This window comes from Dicentrarchus labrax, unplaced genomic scaffold (assembly GCF_905237075.1).
Source record: "Dicentrarchus labrax unplaced genomic scaffold, dlabrax2021, whole genome shotgun sequence".
Classification (NCBI taxonomy): domain Eukaryota; kingdom Metazoa; phylum Chordata; class Actinopteri; family Moronidae; genus Dicentrarchus; species Dicentrarchus labrax.
The window spans coordinates 210,002-230,936 of NW_026136714.1; the positions used below are offsets into that span (position 1 = coordinate 210,002).

Sequence of the window (20,935 nt, forward strand, 5' to 3'; positions counted from 1 at the left end):
CTTGCAGACCTTTGGCACTCTAGCGGTCAATTTGTTGAGATAATCTGAAGAAATTTCACCCCACGCTTCCTGAAGCACCTCCCACAAGTTGGATTGGCTTGATGGGCACTTCTTACGTACCATACGGTCAAGCTGCTCCCACAACAGCTCAATAGGGTTGAGATCTGGTGACTGTGCTGGCCACTCCATTACAGACAGAATACCAGCTGAGTGCTTCTTCCCTAAATAGTTCTTGCATAGTTTGGAGGTGTGCTTTGGGTCATTGTCCTGTTGTAGGAGGAAATTGGCTCCAATCAAGCGCTGTCCACAGGGTATGGCATGGCGTTGCAAAATGGAGTGATAGCCTTCCTTATTCAAATTCCCTTTTACCTTGTACAAATCTTCCACTTTAACAGCACCAAAGCAGCCCCAGACCATCACATTACCTCCACCATGCTCTACAGATGTCGTCAGGCACTCCTCCAGCATCTGTTCACTTGTTCTGCGTCTCACAAATGTTCTTCTGTGTGATCTAAACACCTCAAAACGATTTGTCTGTCCATAACACTTTTTTCCAATCTTCCTCTGTCCAATGTCTGTGTTCTTTTGCCCATCTCTTAATCTTTTCCTTTTATTGGCCAGTCTCAGATATGGCTTTTTCTTTGCCACTCTGCCTAGAAGGCCAGCATCCCGGAGTCGCCTCTTCACTGTGGACGTTGAGACTGGCGTTTTGCGGGTACCATTTAATGAAGCTGCCAGTTGAGGACCTGTGAGGCGTCTATTTCTCAAACTAGAGACTCTAATGTACTTGTCCTCTTGCTTAGTTGTGCACCGGGGCCTCCCACTTCTCTTTCTATTCTGGTTACAGCCCGTTTGTGCTGTTCTCTGAAGGGAGTAGTACACACCGTTGTAGGAAATCTTCAGTGTCTTGGCAATTTCTCGCATGGAATAGCCTTCATTTCTCAGAACAAGAATAGACTGTCGAGTTTCAGAAGAAAGTTTTCTTTTTCTGGCCATTTTGAGAGTATAACCGAACCCACAAATGCTGATGCTCCAGATACTCAACTAGCTCAATGGAAGGCCAGTTTTATAGCTTCTCTAACAGTTTTCAGCTGTGCTAACATAATTGTACAAGGGTTTTGTAATCATCAATTGGCCTTTTAACACGATTAGCTAACACAATGTACCATTAGAACACAGGAGTGATGGTTGCTGGAAATGGGCCTCTGTACACCTATGTAGATATTCCATTAAAATAATTCCGTTTTAATTTAATGTTATCTTCATTGAAAAAAACAGTGCTTTTCTTTCAAAAATAAGGACATTTCTAAGTGACCCCAAACTTTTGAACGGTAGTGTATGTTTGATATTAACACAGCAAATGCAGCTTCTTATATCACCTCTGTGTAAAACCCTGTGCAACAATTGGAGCTAACTGGGTTACAAGATCAAAGAGTCTCTCACAAAGAGCATCCTGGTTGTTTAAGACTCTGACCATGTAATTACAATGTCACTGGTTTGAATCTGGCTGGAGGTCATTCCTCCACCTCTTCACAACGTTCAAATAAACTCTATATGTTTATTTCATTTATCGAAGACTGGATTTATTGAGGATGTACTTAAGTTATTTTGTATTTTCTGCTACATATTTATGGAGATCAGGGATGGTACTGACAGCAGCATCAGGTATTGGGTCTAATACTGTCATTGTAAACTGCTCCGATACCACTTCACAGCTGTGATATTACAGAACCTGTCTTTAGTTGAGCAGGAAGGTGGAGGAGAAGTTTGGAAACATTTTAAGCAATTTCTTGGTCACAATTAGTTACAGTCAGAAAGTAAAGGAAAATAAAACCTGTTTAAAGTCACAGTCACTCGATACTCTGTTGGTGCAGCATATGGAAATATTGTGCTTTTTTACTCCATTTAGTTCACAGGTTACTTTACATATTAAGATTTTACATTCAAACGGATTTTATTCATAAAACCAGATGCTTTTATAGATTGAAACACCCAACAGAGTAGTTACCAGTACAGCTCAACTACGACAGTAAGAAGCTGTTTGCATCAGTAATAATAATCCAATTATAGGATATGAAATAGCACTGAGAGAATAGCAACATTATTTACTTATTTGACACTTTGACTGCAGGACTTTAACTGGTTACAGAGTATATTTATATTGGCATTGCTTCTTTTACTCTTTACTCATCCGCTACTGTATATTTACATGTTTCAGAATACCTGGTCCAGGGCTCCAGGTATGATATCAGAGAAAAACACTGCACAGAAAGGGGAGTGAATGGGGTCTTAACAGGGGCCCAGTAGGGTCTTTTTCCCCGGGGGCCACCAGGGCGTTTATCTGGCTGTGTATTACATGCAGAGACCTGCAGTTCAGACTGTTTCTCTCCACAGCCACACTGAGGTCATACTTACATTTCCTGGAAAAAAGGATACATTTTAGCAACCTGAGTGCAGTTTATGTGGAAATATCAGCCTGAATATGACCGCTTATGTTTAATGTAACTTTTGTGTATTCAGACGGAAACTTTGTTTTAATGCTCACAATCCTCTTATATACAAGTCACAGTTTGTGTCAAGATTTCCTGATGTTTTTGGAAGTATTTCCAAACTCCTGGTTATGACCAGTTGTTGGTAATATTTTTCACGTGTTTCGCAGCCACCTTAGTTTCTCCTTCACGCTTGTCACTAAATCCTACGCAAAGGACCTTTAAGTTATGAATTCATTAAGAGAAAGGGGATTATTTCTTTTATAGTCTGATGTATTTATTTACCTGTTTATTCATTCTCTGCTGTGTTACTGACAGATGTCACTTGTTGAAGTACAGCTGCTTTGTGGAAAATAAAAGTGGATTTGGATTTGGTGAAGAGTGAAGGTGTTTCTGTCCTGTTGTCACCTCCACAGAGACTCTTTCCGGTCTGACAGCCAATCACAGCTCTGCTCTGGCGGAATCCAGGACTTCAGAAACCCCTGAAGGGTTTGGGGTTTTTTTTCGGGGGAAACAAGTTTGGCCCCCCTATGGCCCCTCCCCCTTTGACAGATGCTTGCTGTAGCCAATCAGGACGCGAGCTGAGAGAACCTGAGGGACCCTGCTCACCTGGACCAATGAGAGCGCCCGCTGTGAGAACCTTACCTTTTATGGACAACGCCAGCAGTCCCGCGAGCGCGAATAAAACCGGTGTGCTTTGGCTCGTGATGCTGCATTGACCGAGCACAGCTGGGGCACAGGAACACCCGCAACACTTCACCGACAGACACACCCGAAACTCACCTGCACAGGTAAGAACCAGCGCGGAGTTGTGCTGCTTTATAGCGTGTTTGTGTGTGCATAGCGACAGGTTGACTGACAGTGGAGCTCATTAGACACACACTGATCACTGATCAGCACTGACTCCCTCCAGGTGTGTGACAGACAGGTGATGGCTCTCTGACAGTCAGAGGAAAGGTCGGACTCGATAAAGTTGTCTTTCTGTGTTTAAGGAAAGCTTGCTTTTTTTTTAACAGGGTTAAAATCCTGCACGGCTTTCTGTAAACTGCTTTAGGGTCAGCAGGTCAGGGAATCTGAAGAGATCTCTGCAGGTATGAGGATGTTGGCCCTCATTCCTCGTTTCCCACCAGCTACAGCTGCAGCTTAACAGTCAAATTCAGATTTTGGAAACTGGAGAGGAAAAATAAATTAGTGATGTTAAAAGAGAGCAGCAGAGACCTGGTCTGATTAAGGAAATTAGATTTTTCTTGTGTACTTTTTATAGTTAAAAAAACAAACAAACAAAAAACAGTTAAATTCTTAATGTTTCATGAATTCTTCATCCAGTAAAGTATTTGTGTAGTATAGTTGGAGTATTAGATTTAATGTAATGATCAATACATGAAAGTCAAATATTGATTTAACAATTTATTTCAAATTCTTTTTCACTTTTTCTTTCTAACTTTCCTCATTATTTTTATTTGATTTTCTGTGTGTGTGTGTGTGTGTGTGTGTGTGTCCTGAGGGAAGGGCTGCTCCTTTCTGCATCAGACACTTCCTGTTTCAGACCCTCAACAAAATAAAACCTCCAGGGAAATTCTTCTGATTTGTTGCTCTCTAACAGGCCAGATGCTGAAGTTAACTTGACTCATCTCTCATGAGGCAATTAAAAAGGGTGCAGTTAATGTAAGAAATCCAGGTCTCATCATGAAGAGGCAGTATGGAGTCTGTAGAGTTTACTAAACAGGAGTGGTTTACACTCTGCCTGAACTTGTTTAAAAATGTCCTGAAGCGATGGGACTTAAACGCCTCACGGGTAAAGTTTAGCAGGTTGGGCGACTCTACTCTGCCACGCCCGACAGCACTGTCATTCCAGTGTGGGCGGCTGGACGCACAACTGATTTTAAAAATGTTAAAGTTTCATCTCTGATGGAAATGAACATGAAGAGAAACTACAGAGCAGGAAGATGCACAGTGCAGCAACACTTGAAACACTTTTATATCAGTGAGGTTCAGTTCTTTGCATCAACCTCAGACTCATCACGCCCAAAGGATGTTGCATCACTTTAAAGGTGCACTCCAGACTCCAGAAGTGTTGAAATACTCAAACTCAGTGGAAGTGTTTCATAATCCTGTAATGAGCTGGGAGGAAAAGGTTAAATGTCCTTTGCTTTTATTTCTGATACTTTCTTAAAACTTGACTTATTAATGTAACAATATATCATGTTACAGATATGAATGTGTGAGGAAGAAAAATGAATCTCCCTGGGTCAGTCGCTGAATCGAGACATAAAGATGTCACATTCACTTCGACAAAGAGAATTTGCATTGTTTTACAGTTTATATCCTTCCTGAACCCCCAGTATCATGAAGTGTATCGAACTGAGCTGAGTGATGTTGCATCTATTTACTGTTTTTAGATAATCCTGATTTTAAAATCTTTATTCACTCTGCTTATTAACATTAAACTGATGTTTCAGTAGCTTTCCTTTTTGTATGCAAACAAAAGTACTACACGACAGACGAGGGGGTGATATTTAGAGGTGATAATCTGGAAGAAATATTTTTCATAAATTTTACTGTTTCCTTTTTCAGAAATGGAAGACGACATCGCCGCCCTCGTTGTTGACAATGGCTCCGGCATGTGCAAGGCCGGTTTCGCCGGAGACGATGCCCCCCGTGCTGTCTTCCCGTCTATTGTGGGTCGCCCCAGACATCAGGTACGGAGACCAGCATCAACGTTGCTGGTGTATATAATCACTATAAAATGTGACACTCTGGTGAATGCAGTGCAACATGTGACTGTGAAGGTGTGTTTGTGTGTGTCCAGGGTGTGATGGTGGGAATGGGACAGAAGGACAGCTACGTGGGAGACGAGGCCCAGAGCAAGAGAGGCATCCTGACCCTGAAGTACCCCATCGAGCACGGCATCGTCACCAACTGGGACGACATGGAGAAGGTAAAGACATAAACCTCATGTTTCCACACCTGGAGCTAAAGTGAACCTGGTTCCTTAGAGCTGTGTCCTCCCCCTTCAGTGTCATCTGAATTACTGTCGCTTTAATGTTAATACATCACATTAATGATGGAGCTACTTGATTTTATTGTCGCTTAATTTATAAGTTAAACTTGTATGTATATTTTTGTCTGTACATTTGACAGTAATGTCACCAGCTGTATAATTAGTAGTCCAACTAAGCTTCTCTTGTCCTGCAGATCTGGCATCACACCTTCTACAATGAGCTCCGTGTTGCTCCTGAGGAGCATCCAGTCCTGCTGACCGAGGCTCCACTCAACCCCAAGGCCAACAGGGAGAAGATGACACAGGTGTGTGTTTGGGAGAAATAAATCTATTTTGATATTGACACAAGTTTTTGGAAGAAAAGATCAGTATATTTTTCAGGGGTTTTTCAGTTGTCATAGCTTCCACAGTGACACCTGTCTTTCTATTTGGTCCAGATCATGTTCGAGACCTTCAACTGTCCTGCCATGTATGTTGCCATCCAGGCCGTCCTCTCACTGTACGCCTCTGGTCGTACCACAGGTGAGAACACAACCACAAAGTGTTTCTGTAAACTAACATCTTACAACACTGAATTAGTCACAAATTGGTGTCTGAGAAGGTCTTCCTGCTTAAACTTGACCTTAAGAAGTTGGGGTTGGAGAAGCATCTAGTGGCCTAATAGAGGAACAGCAGCTCAACCACACTGTCAGTGACAGCCTTGATGTAGAACTGTTGTTCAGTATGACTGTTTTTCCTCTTGTAATTTAGTTTTTGTCTTGCAGGTATTGTGATGGACTCTGGCGACGGTGTCAGCCACACTGTGCCCATCTATGAGGGTTATGCCCTGCCTCACGCCATCCTCCGTCTGGACCTGGCTGGCAGAGATCTGACTGACTATCTGATGAAGATCCTCACAGAGAGAGGCTACAGCTTCACCACCACTGGTACAATGCTTATACACTGAGTTTTACTACTTGGCTTTAACTGCACAGATGAAGCTGCTGCAGGCTTTTCTACCTTCTGAATATTTCTAACATGTTTTTGTGTCTCTCTTGCTACATTTTCTTGAACTCCAGCTGAGCGTGAGATCGTGCGTGACATCAAGGAGAAGCTCTGCTACGTGGCTCTGGACTTCGAGCAGGAGATGCAGACGGCAGCTTCCTCTTCCTCCCTGGAGAAGAGCTACGAGCTTCCTGACGGACAGGTCATCACCATCGGCAACGAGAGGTTCCGCTGCCCCGAGACACTCTTCCAGCCTTCATTCATCGGTGGGTAACGATTCAATGAATCACCTGAATAGTCAGATTGCTGCCTCATTTCTATTGCCTCCTCGAGTTCTTGGTCAGCTTGGTCGGGCGAGCTAAATCAACCGGTTGAATTCTGCTTCTGTGCTCTCAGGAATGGAGTCTGCTGGCATCCACGAGACAACCTACAACAGCATCATGAAGTGTGACGTGGACATCCGTAAGGACCTGTACGCCAACACTGTGCTGTCCGGTGGCACCACCATGTACCCCGGCATTGCCGACCGTATGCAGAAGGAGATCACCGCCCTGGCCCCACCCACCATGAAAATCAAGGTGCAGTTTTATTTTCTTCTAGCAGATGAGTGAAACCTCTTTCCAAAAGGACCCAGTAGAGCCTTGATAAAACTTATTTCAGTCTGCCTGCAGGTCTAACTTTGGAGCTCTGACTTAGTCTAATGTACTGCTGCCCCAAGTGGACAAACTTGGTCATTTTAGATTCCAGAAAATCTTATCTGTAAACGTTCAGAGAACAGACCCCATTTCTGAAAATTCAGTTCAAAGCCAAATTATTGTATGTAACTTAAATCTCTACTATTTGGGATATTAAAAGAAACTTAAAGCTGTCCCAATTCCACACCACATGATTTAAGAAAGTTATGTGTGTATGTTCATGCTGAAACACAGCTCCAAAACCATCATTGTACCAAAGCTGCTCAAAGCAATTCTGATCTAAATACATTGATGGTAAAAACTGGTCTGACTATACTGCTCTTGAAACAAATTTTCTTTAAATGCCTTAATTGATCAAAACTGCAGTTTTCAGACCCTGATGTGTTAATGATGGAACCACTTGGCCTTCTTCGCCCTCAGAATAAAATAAAACCTGTCCAATATTTATGCATGAAACTTATCGCTGCTCCTTGTCTTACCTCCAGATCATCGCTCCCCCAGAGAGGAAGTACTCCGTCTGGATCGGTGGCTCCATCCTGGCCTCCCTGTCCACCTTCCAGCAGATGTGGATCAGCAAGCAGGAGTACGATGAGTCTGGCCCCGCCATCGTCCACCGCAAGTGCTTCTAGAAAGCTCCACAACCGCCTCCTCCTCTGCCCCAGCGGGGAGGTTCACAAGCTTTTCAACTGTTCCATCCAACTAGAAATGTCTCTGGTTCATCTTGTGAACAGACTCAAAGATGCCACATACAAGATGAATCACGCGGCTGTTTACATTTTAATGTCTCAGCTCGGCAGATCGTCAGCAGCTTACTGAACCTCCAACGTCCAACAGCTCTGAACATGTTCCCCTAACTCTGCTCGCAGATCTCACTTCTGGTGATAAACTTTAGTCAAAGAAAACAAACGGTATTATCACTCAACATCTTTCTACCCATGTTTTCCTTATCTTGTGCAATTTATTGCATATCAATATTCTGCTTTCCTCCTCGTCCGTTCTGTCCATTCACTGAGTCGAGCTGTATCATTGCTCTCCACGAGTGTTTACGTAACAATAAAATGCCAACTTTTGATGTTTACAGCTTCTCTGATGTCGTCATTTACTGCTCCAGTTTCACACATTTGTTTATTTCCTCAGCTCTACAGATGCAAACAGTGGACAAAATGCTTTCGATCAAAGCAAATCAGTCTCAGAATTAAATTTTTAGCTTGTTTCCCACTAAAATCTCTCCAGTGGTTTTACTGTCTAGCTGTCTGAGAGGTGATGCAAATGTTATGACCATCTTTCAGTTATTTTGGCTTCTACTCTGCCCTCTGGTGTTTGTACCTGTAACCTAAGAGGAGAACTGCAGACAGGATTTAAGGCTGTGAAAAATTACCTCAAATCACAAATGTGACTTGTTTACCAAGAAAAGGGTTTAAACAAAAAGCTATTACTTTCTGTTTCTCATTTTCACAAAATTAGCTATATTTCTCTACTGTACAAAACAAGGACATAATGTAATTTCCAGCTAGTGTCTGTCTGTCTTTTTATATAGAATTACTGCACTATGATATAAATACAGAAAATGAACATGACTGTATACAGTAATATTACAATTGAAAGTGACTACAAATGTCATCCATCTGATATAAAGATAAATTATAAGAGGGACTGCATGAGCTCTTGGTTTATAACAGCACCTCCTCAACACAAAATCCCTAAAATACCAGCAGAATCAAGTCTATTGTATAATTCAAAAGATGTTTGAGTTAAACAGGTAATTAAAAAAATTATGATGATCACTGTAACATAACTAAATTAGCTCTTAACCCATCATTTTGTTTCCATTGTCCTGAGATAAAGTAATGAGACCACAAGGTGAAACTTGCCGTTTCTGTTGAAAACCTGTTCTATTGATGGTTTTCGTCTCTCCTTCACTAATGGCTATTAACACAGATAAAAATAGTATAATTCAGTCAACAAATGTATTATAATCCTTTATTTAAGTAAAAGAATAATTCAAATCTCTTAAGAGTGACCTGGCCAGGAGTGCAGTTAAACATTGTTCCAGCAATAAACACAAACAGTATAAACAAACAACTGTGACACACTACAGATGATACAATATCCAGTTAATATGAAGTACAAGTTCAAGAACAAAAAACCCATAACGATGCATAAACAAACCCAGTTTTAATGAAAATATAGGATCAATCACATCGACCAAGAATAAAGACAATTCCAGGTCCTCTTTCAGCATTATTCCAGGAAGAAGAGGCAGCTGATTTAAAAGCACTTTTGCTTGTCTGAGGACCAACACCTGTAGAATACTGCGAGGCCATATTGATTTTATACCTACTGTACACAGATAAGGACGACCAATGAGAGTGTCTGCAGACTGAGATGGCGATTAAATAACCATTTATTCATGTAGATAGGAGAATACTGTTGTAACCATTTCCTCCCGAATACCTTCTTGTCAGTGACCATGGATCACTGTTTAACCACAACGGTGAAACTGGGCTCTAAATATTTTGGGAACCTGTTTTTCTTTGGGCCCTCAGCAGTCTACTCAGTGGTCAGATTGAATTGGTTTAGACTGTGATTTGTCAGTCCATAGTGTGTTCAGCTGATATTCAGCAGTGCTAATCCTAGACCAAACTTTATAGCAGCAGTATCTTTGCTAAAGGAACACACCTGTTCCAGTTTGCTGGAGACATAATTGTAGCCTGGCATCTACAAACTAATTCACAAATACAAATTATTCTGAAACCTCTCAAATCACTTTGGATTTCCACTGGACACTGTTGAAGGCACAAAAACACAAAATCTAAAACAATGCCAAAATACAAGAATACAAACAGAATAGAAGCCATAAAAATAAAATCAAAACTCTAATATAAGCAACATTTTTGTATCGGATATAACAAAAAAAAAATCTGCTCACCTTGCAATAGGTAAGAACCACACCTGTAACCATGGTAACTATATACATTAAAGATGGTTACAGGCCTCTGAATGTCACACAGGTGATTACACAATGAACTGCTTTGGTGTGACATTTGGATCAAAGGTAGAATCAACTTGCTCATGCAATGCAGCAAGACTGTTTTTCTTCCGGGATCAAAAGTTTCTCTTTCATCTCGTTCATTTCTTTTTTGTGTTTTTTCTGTAGTTCATCTAATTCTTCCTCGTGACTGTCTTCATCTGGGGCCATAACTTGCTGTTTCAACTCCAGAATTTCTCGTTCATGTTTCTTCTGCAGTTCATCTATTTTCACTCTCTCGTGACTTTTATTTTCTTCCAGCAGTTTCTGTTTGAATTCATCCAATTTCTGCTCATGTTGTTTCTGTAATTCATCCAGCTGTTTCTTCTGGTTTTGTTGCTGTTGGGTCAAAAGTTCCAGTGTCAACTCATTAATTTGTTGTTTATGTTTGATGGACAGCTTAGTCTTTCTTATTTCCTTATCTTCTTTGTTTTGGGTTGAAACTTCCCTCTCCAAAGCTTTCATTTCCTGCTGCTGTTTTTTCTTTAATTCATCAATTTGTTCCTTCTCCTTTCTTTTGTTTTGGGCTGAAAGATATTTTTTACGGTTATCTGCCTCGTTTTTGTGTGTTTCCTGCATTGTCCTTATTTTCTTCCTGTTTTCTTTCTTTTGGGTCAGAAGTAGCAGAATCAAGTCAGTCATTTCTAGTTTATGTTTGTTCTGTAGTTCATCAAGATCTTGTTTCAGATTTTTTTCTTTGTGAGTTGAAAGTTCCTGCAGGCGGAAATATTCCTGCTGTTTCTCCTGCACTTCCTTCATGTGTTTTTCTATCAGAGCTGCAAAGTCCTTCTCATTCTTCTCTCTGAACTCATTGAACTCTTCAGCTTTATTTCTGGCCTCCTCTTCATACTTCTTCTTCATTTCCTCCAGTTTTGTCTCATAGTTTTCCTGTAACTCTTTCTGCTTCTTTTCCTCTTGTTCTCTTCTGACTCGATCCTCTTCTTTTGTTTTTTCATATTTTTCTCTTTCTTTCTCGTATTCGTCTTGCAGTTTTCTAAGTTTTGTTTCTTCCTCCTGTCGTCTCTGTTCTTCTTCTTCATTTCGTTTTTCCCACCATTCTTTTTGTTGTTTCTCCCAGTTCTCTCGTTCTTTTCTCATCTCTTCTCTGCTCTCCTCCAGCTTTCTATCAATGGTTTTCTTTGATTCTGACTCAGATTTTATTTTTTCCTCCAAAGCTTCAACTTTCTGTTTCCACTCCTGTCGTTGAATTTCTTCCTGTTGTTTTCTCTTCCTGTCTTCTTCTTCTCTCATTTCCTGTTCTTTCTTTCTCTCCTCACGTTCTTTTTTTATGTTTTCCTCCTTTTCTTCAAGTTGTTTTTCTCTCAGTTTTCTCTCCTTTTCAGTTTCTGCTCTCTGTTCTTCCATTCGTCTTTTAATTTCTTCCATTTCTTCCTCATGTTTTATTTGAAGCTCCTGCCTCTCTCTCTCCATCTCTTTTTTCATTCTCCTTCAGGATTCTCTCCATTTCTTTCTTTATTGAAGCTTCGGCCTCTTGCAGCAGCTCATTAGTGTAGCAGCTGCCTCCATTTTCCTTCACCATGGTGTCAATCTTGGTTATCAGCTCACTGACCTGTGTGCGGTTGTGTTCTTCATAGTTATTAAACACATGGTATCTTCCTCCACAGTCAGAGATCAGCTTCTTAAAGGAATCATCAGAGTCTTCAATGTATTCTTCAATGGACACTTTGTCACGTTCCAGCTTGTCTCCTCCAGTTAAAAGAATGATGGTGAACTTCTCAGAATTCTTCCCATATCCTTCCTTGATAAGTTTTAATGTCTCCTTCTCCTCTGGTGTAAATCTGCCAATGTGTATCACCAACAGGAAGACATGTGGTCCTGGAGCCAGAAGACTGATGCATTTCACCATCTCCTCATTAACCTCTTCATGAGACAAACTATTGTCAAACAGACCAGGAGTGTCGACCACAACCACCTGACGACCATCGACTTCACTCTGTTCTTTCTGACACTGTTTAGTGACTGATCTTTGGGCTGATTTGGCTTTAAACGCTTTTCTTCCTAGAATGGTGTTTCCTGAAGAGCTCTTTCCACAGCCAGTCTTCCCTATCAACACAATCCTGAGACACTCTAGACTCCATTCTTCATCATCTGTGAAATATAAAGACCAGGAGTTACTTAAAGACATAATAAAATAGCAGAGCAATATCATGGGTCACAGGTATATGTTTGGATCTCACCCTGCATTCCAAAGAATGTGGTGAGGTCTAACTTTACTCTCTTAGTTACTTACCTTACATTTGTGCCCAGCAGTTTACAAAGATAACAGAGGAATATTTACATTCAACATTTTTAGTAATTTAACAGACTGTTAACACCAAAGCAGCTTCTCATTTCCAGCTGCAGTTTGAGGATACTGATCACTTTAATCAGTTTAAATGTATTAACTCCCAACAATTTAAGCATGAAAAAATATTTGATTTGATTACAAGTAACATTTTTTTTTGTTAAGGAAAGGTACATTTAACATTTTAACTGTTGAAAATATATTACACTCATATGCCGCATTACTCCAAACGTATTTAAAATGTGTGAAGAGAATCTGAATGAAGTAACTTTCCTGCATCTTCTTTATACAAATGTTGATGTAAGTTGAAAGTACTCAGTTTTCTTCCACTAAAGCAAATTAGAACATTACCTGTCAAAACAGCTGACGTACGATAAATAACAATTTACAATTAATTGATTATCAAAATGGTGGCCAATTAATTTTGATTAGGGGGTTATAGTTAGTAATGATATAAAGTCAACTTAAAGAAAATTTGTCAATAGAACAAAGTGGAATTATATAACCAATACTTGAAATACTGCACACTGCTGCATCCTAGTCTGCAAGGCAGGGTTGTAGTAGAGGGAAGTAGCTGCCTATGCTCCTTGTGAACGTGAGCAACGGTTCTTGGTGTTTATTTGAAAAAGCTGCACTTTTTGATGATATCTCGTTCTCATTCCTTTTGAGGTTCAGTATACTTATAACTAAACCCCATCCACATATTTTGTTTAATTAGAAAACACATTAAAGAAGCTAAAGATGCTAAGTCCTCTGTCACTTTAAATTCTGGCAATTGCTACAGTAGGGTGGGTGGTTAAGAAGAAAAGGAAAATAAAATTCAAAGTACTTACAGCTGACAGTGCTCTCTTTTTTTAGGTCCTTCAGCTCAGCCTGTAGTGTAGTGATGTGTTTATCTTGTTGTATTATCTTATCTATTTGGGATTTTGCAAAGGTGTATGTTGTATAACAGCATGGTTGATCCTTGTAGAGTTTCATAATTGCCACATTATCCAGCAGTTCTAGGATCTGCTGCTTGTCCTTGATGTTGAGAACAACATATCTTCCTCCACAGCTCTGACGGAGCTCCTGGATGTCTCTGTTTTCTTTCACAAAGTTAAGAAAAGCTGGAGCTGTAGGATCTGAGTCCACAGTGAACAGAATCATGGTGAAGTCGTTGACTCGAGAGCTGAATGTGTTCTGGATGGTCTTTAACTCTCCCTTGTCTTCATCAGTGAGGGGACCCACAGGTAGGACCAGGATGAAGGCATGGACGCCCTCAGGATCACAGAGGGAGATACTCCTGAGTGATTCCTCCATCACTGCCTCCTGAAGTTTTCCATACAAGGCAGGCAGCTCCACCAGGGAAACCCAACGTCCACACACCTCTCCCTGATGTTTAACACACTCTGATGAGTTGGAGACTGAATGAAACTCTGTCTGACCTAAGATGGCCTCGGCTGCTGAAGTCTTCACTGCTCCTCTCCTCCCACACAGAACCAGGTTTAAAGCTGGTTTGATGAGTTCAGACTTTGGTCTTATGGTCTCTTCAGTGAAGGTGAGGAAGGTTCCTTTGTTTTCATGCACAATGTTCTCAACGTTCTCCATTAACAATGTGTGGTTGTTTTCAACCATGTTGTAGTGTCTTCCTCCACATTCTGTAAGGAGTTCATTAACAGTTTTACTCTTTTTCCCCTCATGTGTCATGATGACCATTGAGTGTTTTAAAGCATCTTGACCAAACAAACTCAGGATGAACTTCAGTGTTTGTCTGTTCTCCTCAGTGAACTTAGAAGGTTTCACTAACAGCAGAAGGACATTTGGTCCAGGGTGACAAAGGCTGGCGAACATCTTTACCTCTTTTCTCACTGAATCCTCAGCCAGACTGAAGATGTCTGGAGTTTTCACTACAGTTAGAACATTTCCCTTCCACTCTCTACAAAGGGCCACACATTGGTTTTGTAACTGGAAACCTTGTTTGTCTAGGATGAAGTTACCAAGCTTTGTCTTTTTGTCTTCACTTTTCCCCACCAGTACAATCCTGAGTGCAGACACTGTAATAAAACAGAGGAAATACATTTCACTGTAGAGTTGGTGGTGACAGGTGAGTGGACCCTGAGACTGGTTTTTCCATGAGAGCTATTTCTACAAGACCTACAATTATGATACATACTTACACTCAGGTTTGGGGGGGTTAATTTAAAAATGTACTCTGATACAATTACTAATTACCTGTTAAAAATGTAGCCAGTAACCTAATCCAAATATTACAATATTAAAGTATAAAACATTAAAAATGAAAAAAAAAAGTGTCCTCTGTGTATTTTAAAAGGAGAACTTGCAAATTAAGGCTGAAGCCATATAGAAAACAACTCGAGAACAGAGTGCTGTTGGGAGACTGTGTAGTCACTGCACATGTCCATTGTAACTGTATGTAACTGTAATCCAATTATGTTGGGTTTTTTCAGTAACTGCAATGGATAACAGTTACATTTGTTTTTGTATTACATAACTCAGACATGTAATCCATTAACCCTTAACCTGTTAAAGCCTAGCCAGATAGACTCAAAATGACCAAGAAAGGGTAAGGAAACAATATTTGTCACTGCTGATGACAACTGCTTTGTTATTTGATGGAATATTGAGACATAAACACAGAATTTCACATTTTGATGATAAAATGCTAAATTTTGCTGCGTCTTTGCTACGGGGCTTACATGAGCTGGTTAGGTCGGATTATGTTTTGCTTGGTATCAGCAGAAAGATGAGCTTCTTTAGTTTAATTTGACACCTAACATGACTGAGTCGAGCGAACGGATATATGTGTACTGCTGCGTTTCATTTCGACTGTCCCTTATATTCACAGAGCTGTTCTTCTTTTAGTTAATTATTTAAATCATTGCCAAACAAACTGTGTTTGAGAAAAATACACTTGGACTGTTGTTTTGGTAGAGTTGAAGCCTCGTCTTTTGGAAACATTTGAGAAAAAAAAAACACCACAGTGTTTTATTAACTTTTTACAGGCAGTAAGGCATTGTAGCGCTCCATGTACCGGGTCCATCGGGGCTAACAGGTTAAGCATTTTTAAAGATGTGTACAATGTCTATACGGACTGTATGTGTCAACCAATACAGCCCAACAACATCCAGGGCTCAGGCAGGCTATATTATAGTATTCAGTCCTGACACGTTTCCACTGTGGAACTTTGCAACACGTTCTCACTGCCAAGTTGAAATGCCATTTCATAAAGGACTGTGATACATTCTGTGTACCACAGGCTGTGGCTTTCTGATGTGTTCAGGTGACTGTGTCAGCTTGACTTACTTTGTCTTTGTTTGTTGTTTTTTGTCATATTTTTATGATTGAGAATCTGACTTTTACACACTAGCAGGCATTCACTCAGACGTTATCTGGTCAGTAGACATCTTCGGAGTCTATCTTTGCCTGTTCGATGTCCGACGCTTCCATCCTACTGAACCCCCTCCCCCCTGAACTGAAGGGGGAAGGGGGATCAGGCCGTGAGTGCAGAGACGCAGGTATTAGAAACTCTTCTACTTCCAAATGATAATACCTTACATTACTAGCTATTGAAAAAAGTAATCACATTACTGTAGATTATTCAATTTACTTACACTGGTTTCTTGTGCTGTCCACTGGTGACGATGTGTGTGACGCAGGCTGACGTTTGATCACTGTTAAAAGACGAAACCGTCAATATTAATTACAGTAAATCATCTTCCTCTCTAACTGCATGATACTTATTTGTGTACTCACAGTTGTTAATATAGTTTTTATCTGAATACAATGTGCGTGACACGAGACATTTCAGCCCTTTAAAAAGAGAACACCATCAATTGAAAATAAAAAAACATAACTTCATATTCAGATATGATCATAAATTAGTTAAATTTGTCACATTATAGTACTACTCAGTTCCTGCACCTACCAGTATCTTTAACAGGATCCAAGTTGAAATGGGCTCCTTCTGCTTGTTTCAGGCTTTGATGGCCACCAGGGAAAACAGAAGTTGCGTCTTTGAAGAGATCACAGCTCACATAATCTCCATTATTCTCCTTCACCATTTTGTCCATGAGTGTTAACAAGTGATGATAGTCAAGTTTCTTGTGCCACAACAACATGGATCTACATTTTTTGATAATGTCTCCTAACAGTGGATTTTGATGATATTTTTCCCTGGCTTTTGGACTCTCCTCTCTGGGTGTTGATATCAGAACCAGAGAATGATCAAATGATTGATCACTGACGAGTTCAAGGATTGATTGTAGTCTCAGTTTGTGTTCCTCAGTGAAGTCTTCAGGCTGTAGAACCAGCAGGAACACATGAGGTCCAGGATCAGAGAGTCTCACACAGTTTTCTACATGTTCTGTCAGTTTGTGTTCAGAGATGTCACGATGCAGCAGATCTGGAGTGTTGATGAGAACTACTTCTTTCCCCTTCAACTGCACTCTTTCTCTCAGGAAGCAGTCTGGTTCTTCCTCAGTGTTGAACTTAGTCTCTCCCAGTATGAAGTTCCCCACTGAACTCCTCTCAGACCAGCTGTTCCCCAGCAGAACAACCCTCAGCTCAGACACTGAAAATTAAATTAGTTCAGTTATTTAAAAAAATAAAACTAAATCCATTTTTTGAGTTAGTAAATTATTTGAACAGTAACTTTATTATGTTATCAATTGAGTCGACTCCAAGTCTTCAAATTTATAACTGTGACTCTTTGTTTTTTTCCAGAATAAATTCCGCCCTACCAAAAATCTCATTGCCCTGTACTTCAAAATGAGACGCAATATCACCATATACAGATTAGAGAAGAGAGGAGTGGTATGAAAATGTTCGTATGCTAATCTGAGTCGTCTTCAGGTATTACCGTGTGCACTGTCCACTGGGAAAAAAGTACCTCCACCTTCTCTGCAGAATATTTTATCATTATAAAACAAACAATACATATATATATGTATACATATATATATATATATCTATAGCCCAGTTTTCTTAATAGTAATAATGGAAATAGAACATTTCCCTAAATTGCCTGCCTATCTTCACCAGAACAACCAACTAATATAAAAACAGGATTTAATTTCAGGGCTGCACAATTAACCGAAATATTATCCAAATCACAATATGGCCAAATGTATATGCAGATTGCTTGCAGACTTATAAGGATAATGGTCTAGACCTGCTCTATTTGAAAACTGTCCTGAGATAACTTCTGTTATGAATTGGCGCTATACAAATAAAAAAATTGAATTGAATTGAACTGCAGTAGCAAAGTATTTTTTGTTAAATGTGACAAACAGTATTATAATGAGGTACTGTAGTTCTGCAGAGATTACCTGGTCTACAAATCTTGTTCTCCAGATGTTTGTTTGGTACATCTGATATTTCTGAATATTTCATCATGATTTGAAACGTTTTTTTCAGTGAAAATTACATTTTTGATGCAAAACTAATCAGTGCCACATTAATTGTGAATCATATTGTAACATCTGTAAAAAATAATCACAATATGATGTTTTTATCAAATCGTGCAGCCCTACTCTAACCTCAAGGACCACACTTTTTCTTTAAAACAGTCACTCTGCTTTGTTTTTGCATTCACATACCATTCCCTACCACAGCTATACAGATGACAAAGCTAAGCAGTCTTTTTCTACACTGCTCCTCTGCACCCTGCACTGACTGCCTGTGGCTGCTTGCTGATTTAAGACACTGGAACTTGCCTACAATGCTGGGATGTTCAGGCCCATACATCCAGGTAGTGGTCGAACCATCCACCCCATCCCGTCCACTACACTGTGCTACTGCTGGTTCACGTGTTCACTACAAGGGGGACTCAACTACCACTCAACAATTCGTTGTTTGCTGTCCTGGCTCCACAGTGATGAAATGAGGACAGCAGAAACTGTTCAGACTGCATAAAAGCAATAATGTAAAGTAATAATGTATCATAACATATCAGGTGTCATTATGTGATTATAGAATTATTGCACTAATAATACAGGGATTTACTGTGTAGCATTTCTAAACTCTTCAGAGGATCACAGATGAAACACTGTAAACTCAAATATAATAAAACACAATAATTCTGACTCAGTTATATTCGACTCACTGTGCGGTGGCAGTTCTTCCATGCTCCCGCTGTGCATATGGGGTTGATGTTCATCTGCAACTATAAAGATACAGAAATATACACATTCACCCATTCATTCATTTTTTCTTCTTTGTGTAATCTCTAATGATAAGTGTTTTAAGAACTTCTCTACTCTTCATAATATTTCTACCTCGATCATAACTCAATGATCGAGGTAGAAATATAACAATGTTCAAAACTCTCCTTTTGAGTTTTGAACATTAAGTAACACCACAGAGACTGAACTATATCCCTCCAGCTAAAAGCTGCAGAGTTGATAATTCTTTGTGAATTCAGAACTGTAAGAGAGCCCTTTCACCTAATCAATAGTCATTTTATTGATTCTTTATATAAAAACACTGATTAGTGGAGCTTTAAATAAACAGTTTTTAGGAACACATTTAGGAAAATACTCTTAAATACACTCTTGCTGAGAGTTTGATGTTCAGATCGATATCACTCTCATGTCTGTACTATAAATATGAAGATACTACCAGCAGCCAATTAGCTTAGCTTAGCATAAAGAATGGAACTAAGGAGGAACAGCAAGCCTGGTTCTGTCCAAAAGTAACAAACCTACCAGCAGCTCTGAAGCTCCCTGGTTAACACGTCACGTTTGTTTAAACTGTACAAAAACAGAAGCTTACAAACATCACATTTATTGGACTATTTATATCCTATTGAAATTTGATTTGATTGTTAGATTGATTTTAACATTAAGACCAACTGATAAAGATTCTGACCTGATGTAACATGGTCTGACACTGGGAGGTTATCCAGTTCACTTTTTTACTTAAAGTTCTTGGTAAAAATGTGATTTTACTACGTGAGTATGTCTTACTTAATTCATGATAGATAAAAGGTTGTTGAAGAACTGTCATTCAGTTTGACTTACAGTTGGGACGGTCGAAGTCAGGGCTGCTGCTGCGCTGAGTATTTAAATCACCATCATCATTATCTATAAAAATACAGAAAATATATTATAGTTGGTCAGGGCTGACCAGATTTAAGGTCTGAAGTTAATATGTGGACAGAGAGAGAAGACAGTGTTTTATCCAGACTAATAAAGTGTGACTGGACTCACCTGGTGCTGCAGCCGCCATGATGTCAGTGTGCTGGAAACATCAGAGACTCATTCAACTGAAGACCAACTGCTGCTTTAACAACCTGAAGGAAGAAGAATTAGAATTGAAATGATCTTACTCATTCACACAGCAAAATGTTTGTACAGAGCAAACTGCAGAGTGTCAGTCAGCTTCACAACCTCAGTGGGGATTCAAACTAGCAACCTCTGATTACAGCTGACAACAATGTGAAAGCCTGTGAGAAAGAAAAACTCCCTAAAATGTAAGATTTATGGCTATTTAATGTGTGATGGTTTTTAGCCATACATTATAATGTATCCCAGGTGTAACAGATCTACAGATATAAATTAAGAATATAGCTGTTAGTTCAGTATGGCCTCTGAAGATAATGAACTAAACTCAGTAACTTTATGGTTATGTAACTTCTCTTTCTGGTTTTTCAGTTCAACAACGCCTACTGCAATCTAAAATGGCGACATATAAAGTTGATATTAAAGTGATAAAAACACAGACAACTTATCTCAGATTGATTCTCATAATTAAAGTTTTACAAAAACATCTGTACTTTAGAACAAACTGGAATGATATACATCTTTTTCTCCGCCTGAGTTTGTTTCTGTCCGTTGCCAATTAACCTGCAAATCTACATGAAATCATTTCTCTAAAGCTGACAGTGATTCTCTGTTTCTGTCTGTCGCTGTTTGAGTGAACAAACAAAGTATGATACTTGGATTATAACAAGCTATAAACACTTGAACATCCACCTGAGGACGAATGATCTTCCAGTAGTCTATATGTCAACTTACAGCCTCGTGCTGGTGAATATTCAGTTATGGATCTAGAATAATCTGTCAGATGATAGATAGACTACAATCGATGCGTTAGTAGTTTATTCTATTTCATTTTTCAAATGTACCTTTAGGCTGAAATCCGTCTGCCGTTCCGTCTCCTGACACAAAAGATTAGAAAGTGAAAGTAAAAAGTTTTCAGAGGGAAAATGTGCAAAGTGCTCAACAACCTCCTCATCCCTCCCTCCACAGTTCACTCTGCACAACTGTAATGCAAAAAAACATAATTAACTGTTACTTATTACCATAACCACTGTTAATTTATATTTTATTAATCACTGCTATATTTTACCATTAAGCTCAGAACTACTTTATCCTGTTAGTGTTTGTAATGTGGGCTGTGAACACACTCTTATTTGTGTGCCATGTGCGCCTT

At 39.6% G+C, this 20,935-nt stretch overlaps 2 protein-coding genes across 2 annotated transcripts; one reads left to right on the top strand and one right to left on the bottom strand.

Moving 5' to 3' along the window:
- Nucleotides 1-3,149: 3,149 nt before the first annotated feature.
- Nucleotides 3,150-8,247, top strand: LOC127376436 (actin, cytoplasmic-like). The gene is made up of 9 exons (XM_051423352.1): nt 3,150-3,280; nt 5,064-5,188; nt 5,299-5,427; nt 5,685-5,795; nt 5,928-6,012; nt 6,255-6,416; nt 6,549-6,740; nt 6,871-7,052; nt 7,655-8,247. Exons 2-9 carry the CDS (start codon nt 5,066-5,068, stop codon nt 7,796-7,798), a joined length of 1,128 nt encoding a protein of 375 aa, XP_051279312.1. The 5' UTR covers nt 3,150-3,280; nt 5,064-5,065; the 3' UTR covers nt 7,799-8,247.
- A 448-nt stretch (nt 8,248-8,695) lies between these two features.
- On the bottom strand, nt 8,696-20,747 carry LOC127376430 (golgin subfamily A member 4-like). Its single transcript, XM_051423339.1, is given in 11 exon segments — nt 8,696-11,634; nt 11,636-12,306; nt 13,336-14,139; nt 14,479-14,535; nt 16,114-16,173; nt 16,256-16,312; nt 16,428-17,072; nt 18,606-18,665; nt 19,522-19,584; nt 19,711-19,793; nt 20,628-20,747. Coding segments are annotated over 10 exon segments (3,831 nt in total). The 5' UTR covers nt 19,730-19,793; nt 20,628-20,747; the 3' UTR covers nt 8,696-10,239.
- Nucleotides 20,748-20,935: the final 188 nt, after the last annotated feature.

Coding starts and splice junctions, on each gene's coding strand:
- LOC127376436 (XM_051423352.1), top strand. CDS start 5,066: ATGGAAGACGACATCGCCGCCCTCGTTGTTGACAATGGCTCCGGCATG. Junction 5,428..5,684: donor ACTGGGACGACATGGAGAAG/GTAAAGACATAA, acceptor CTTGTCCTGCAG/ATCTGGCATCACACCTTCTA. Junction 5,796..5,927: donor ACAGGGAGAAGATGACACAG/GTGTGTGTTTGG, acceptor TATTTGGTCCAG/ATCATGTTCGAGACCTTCAA.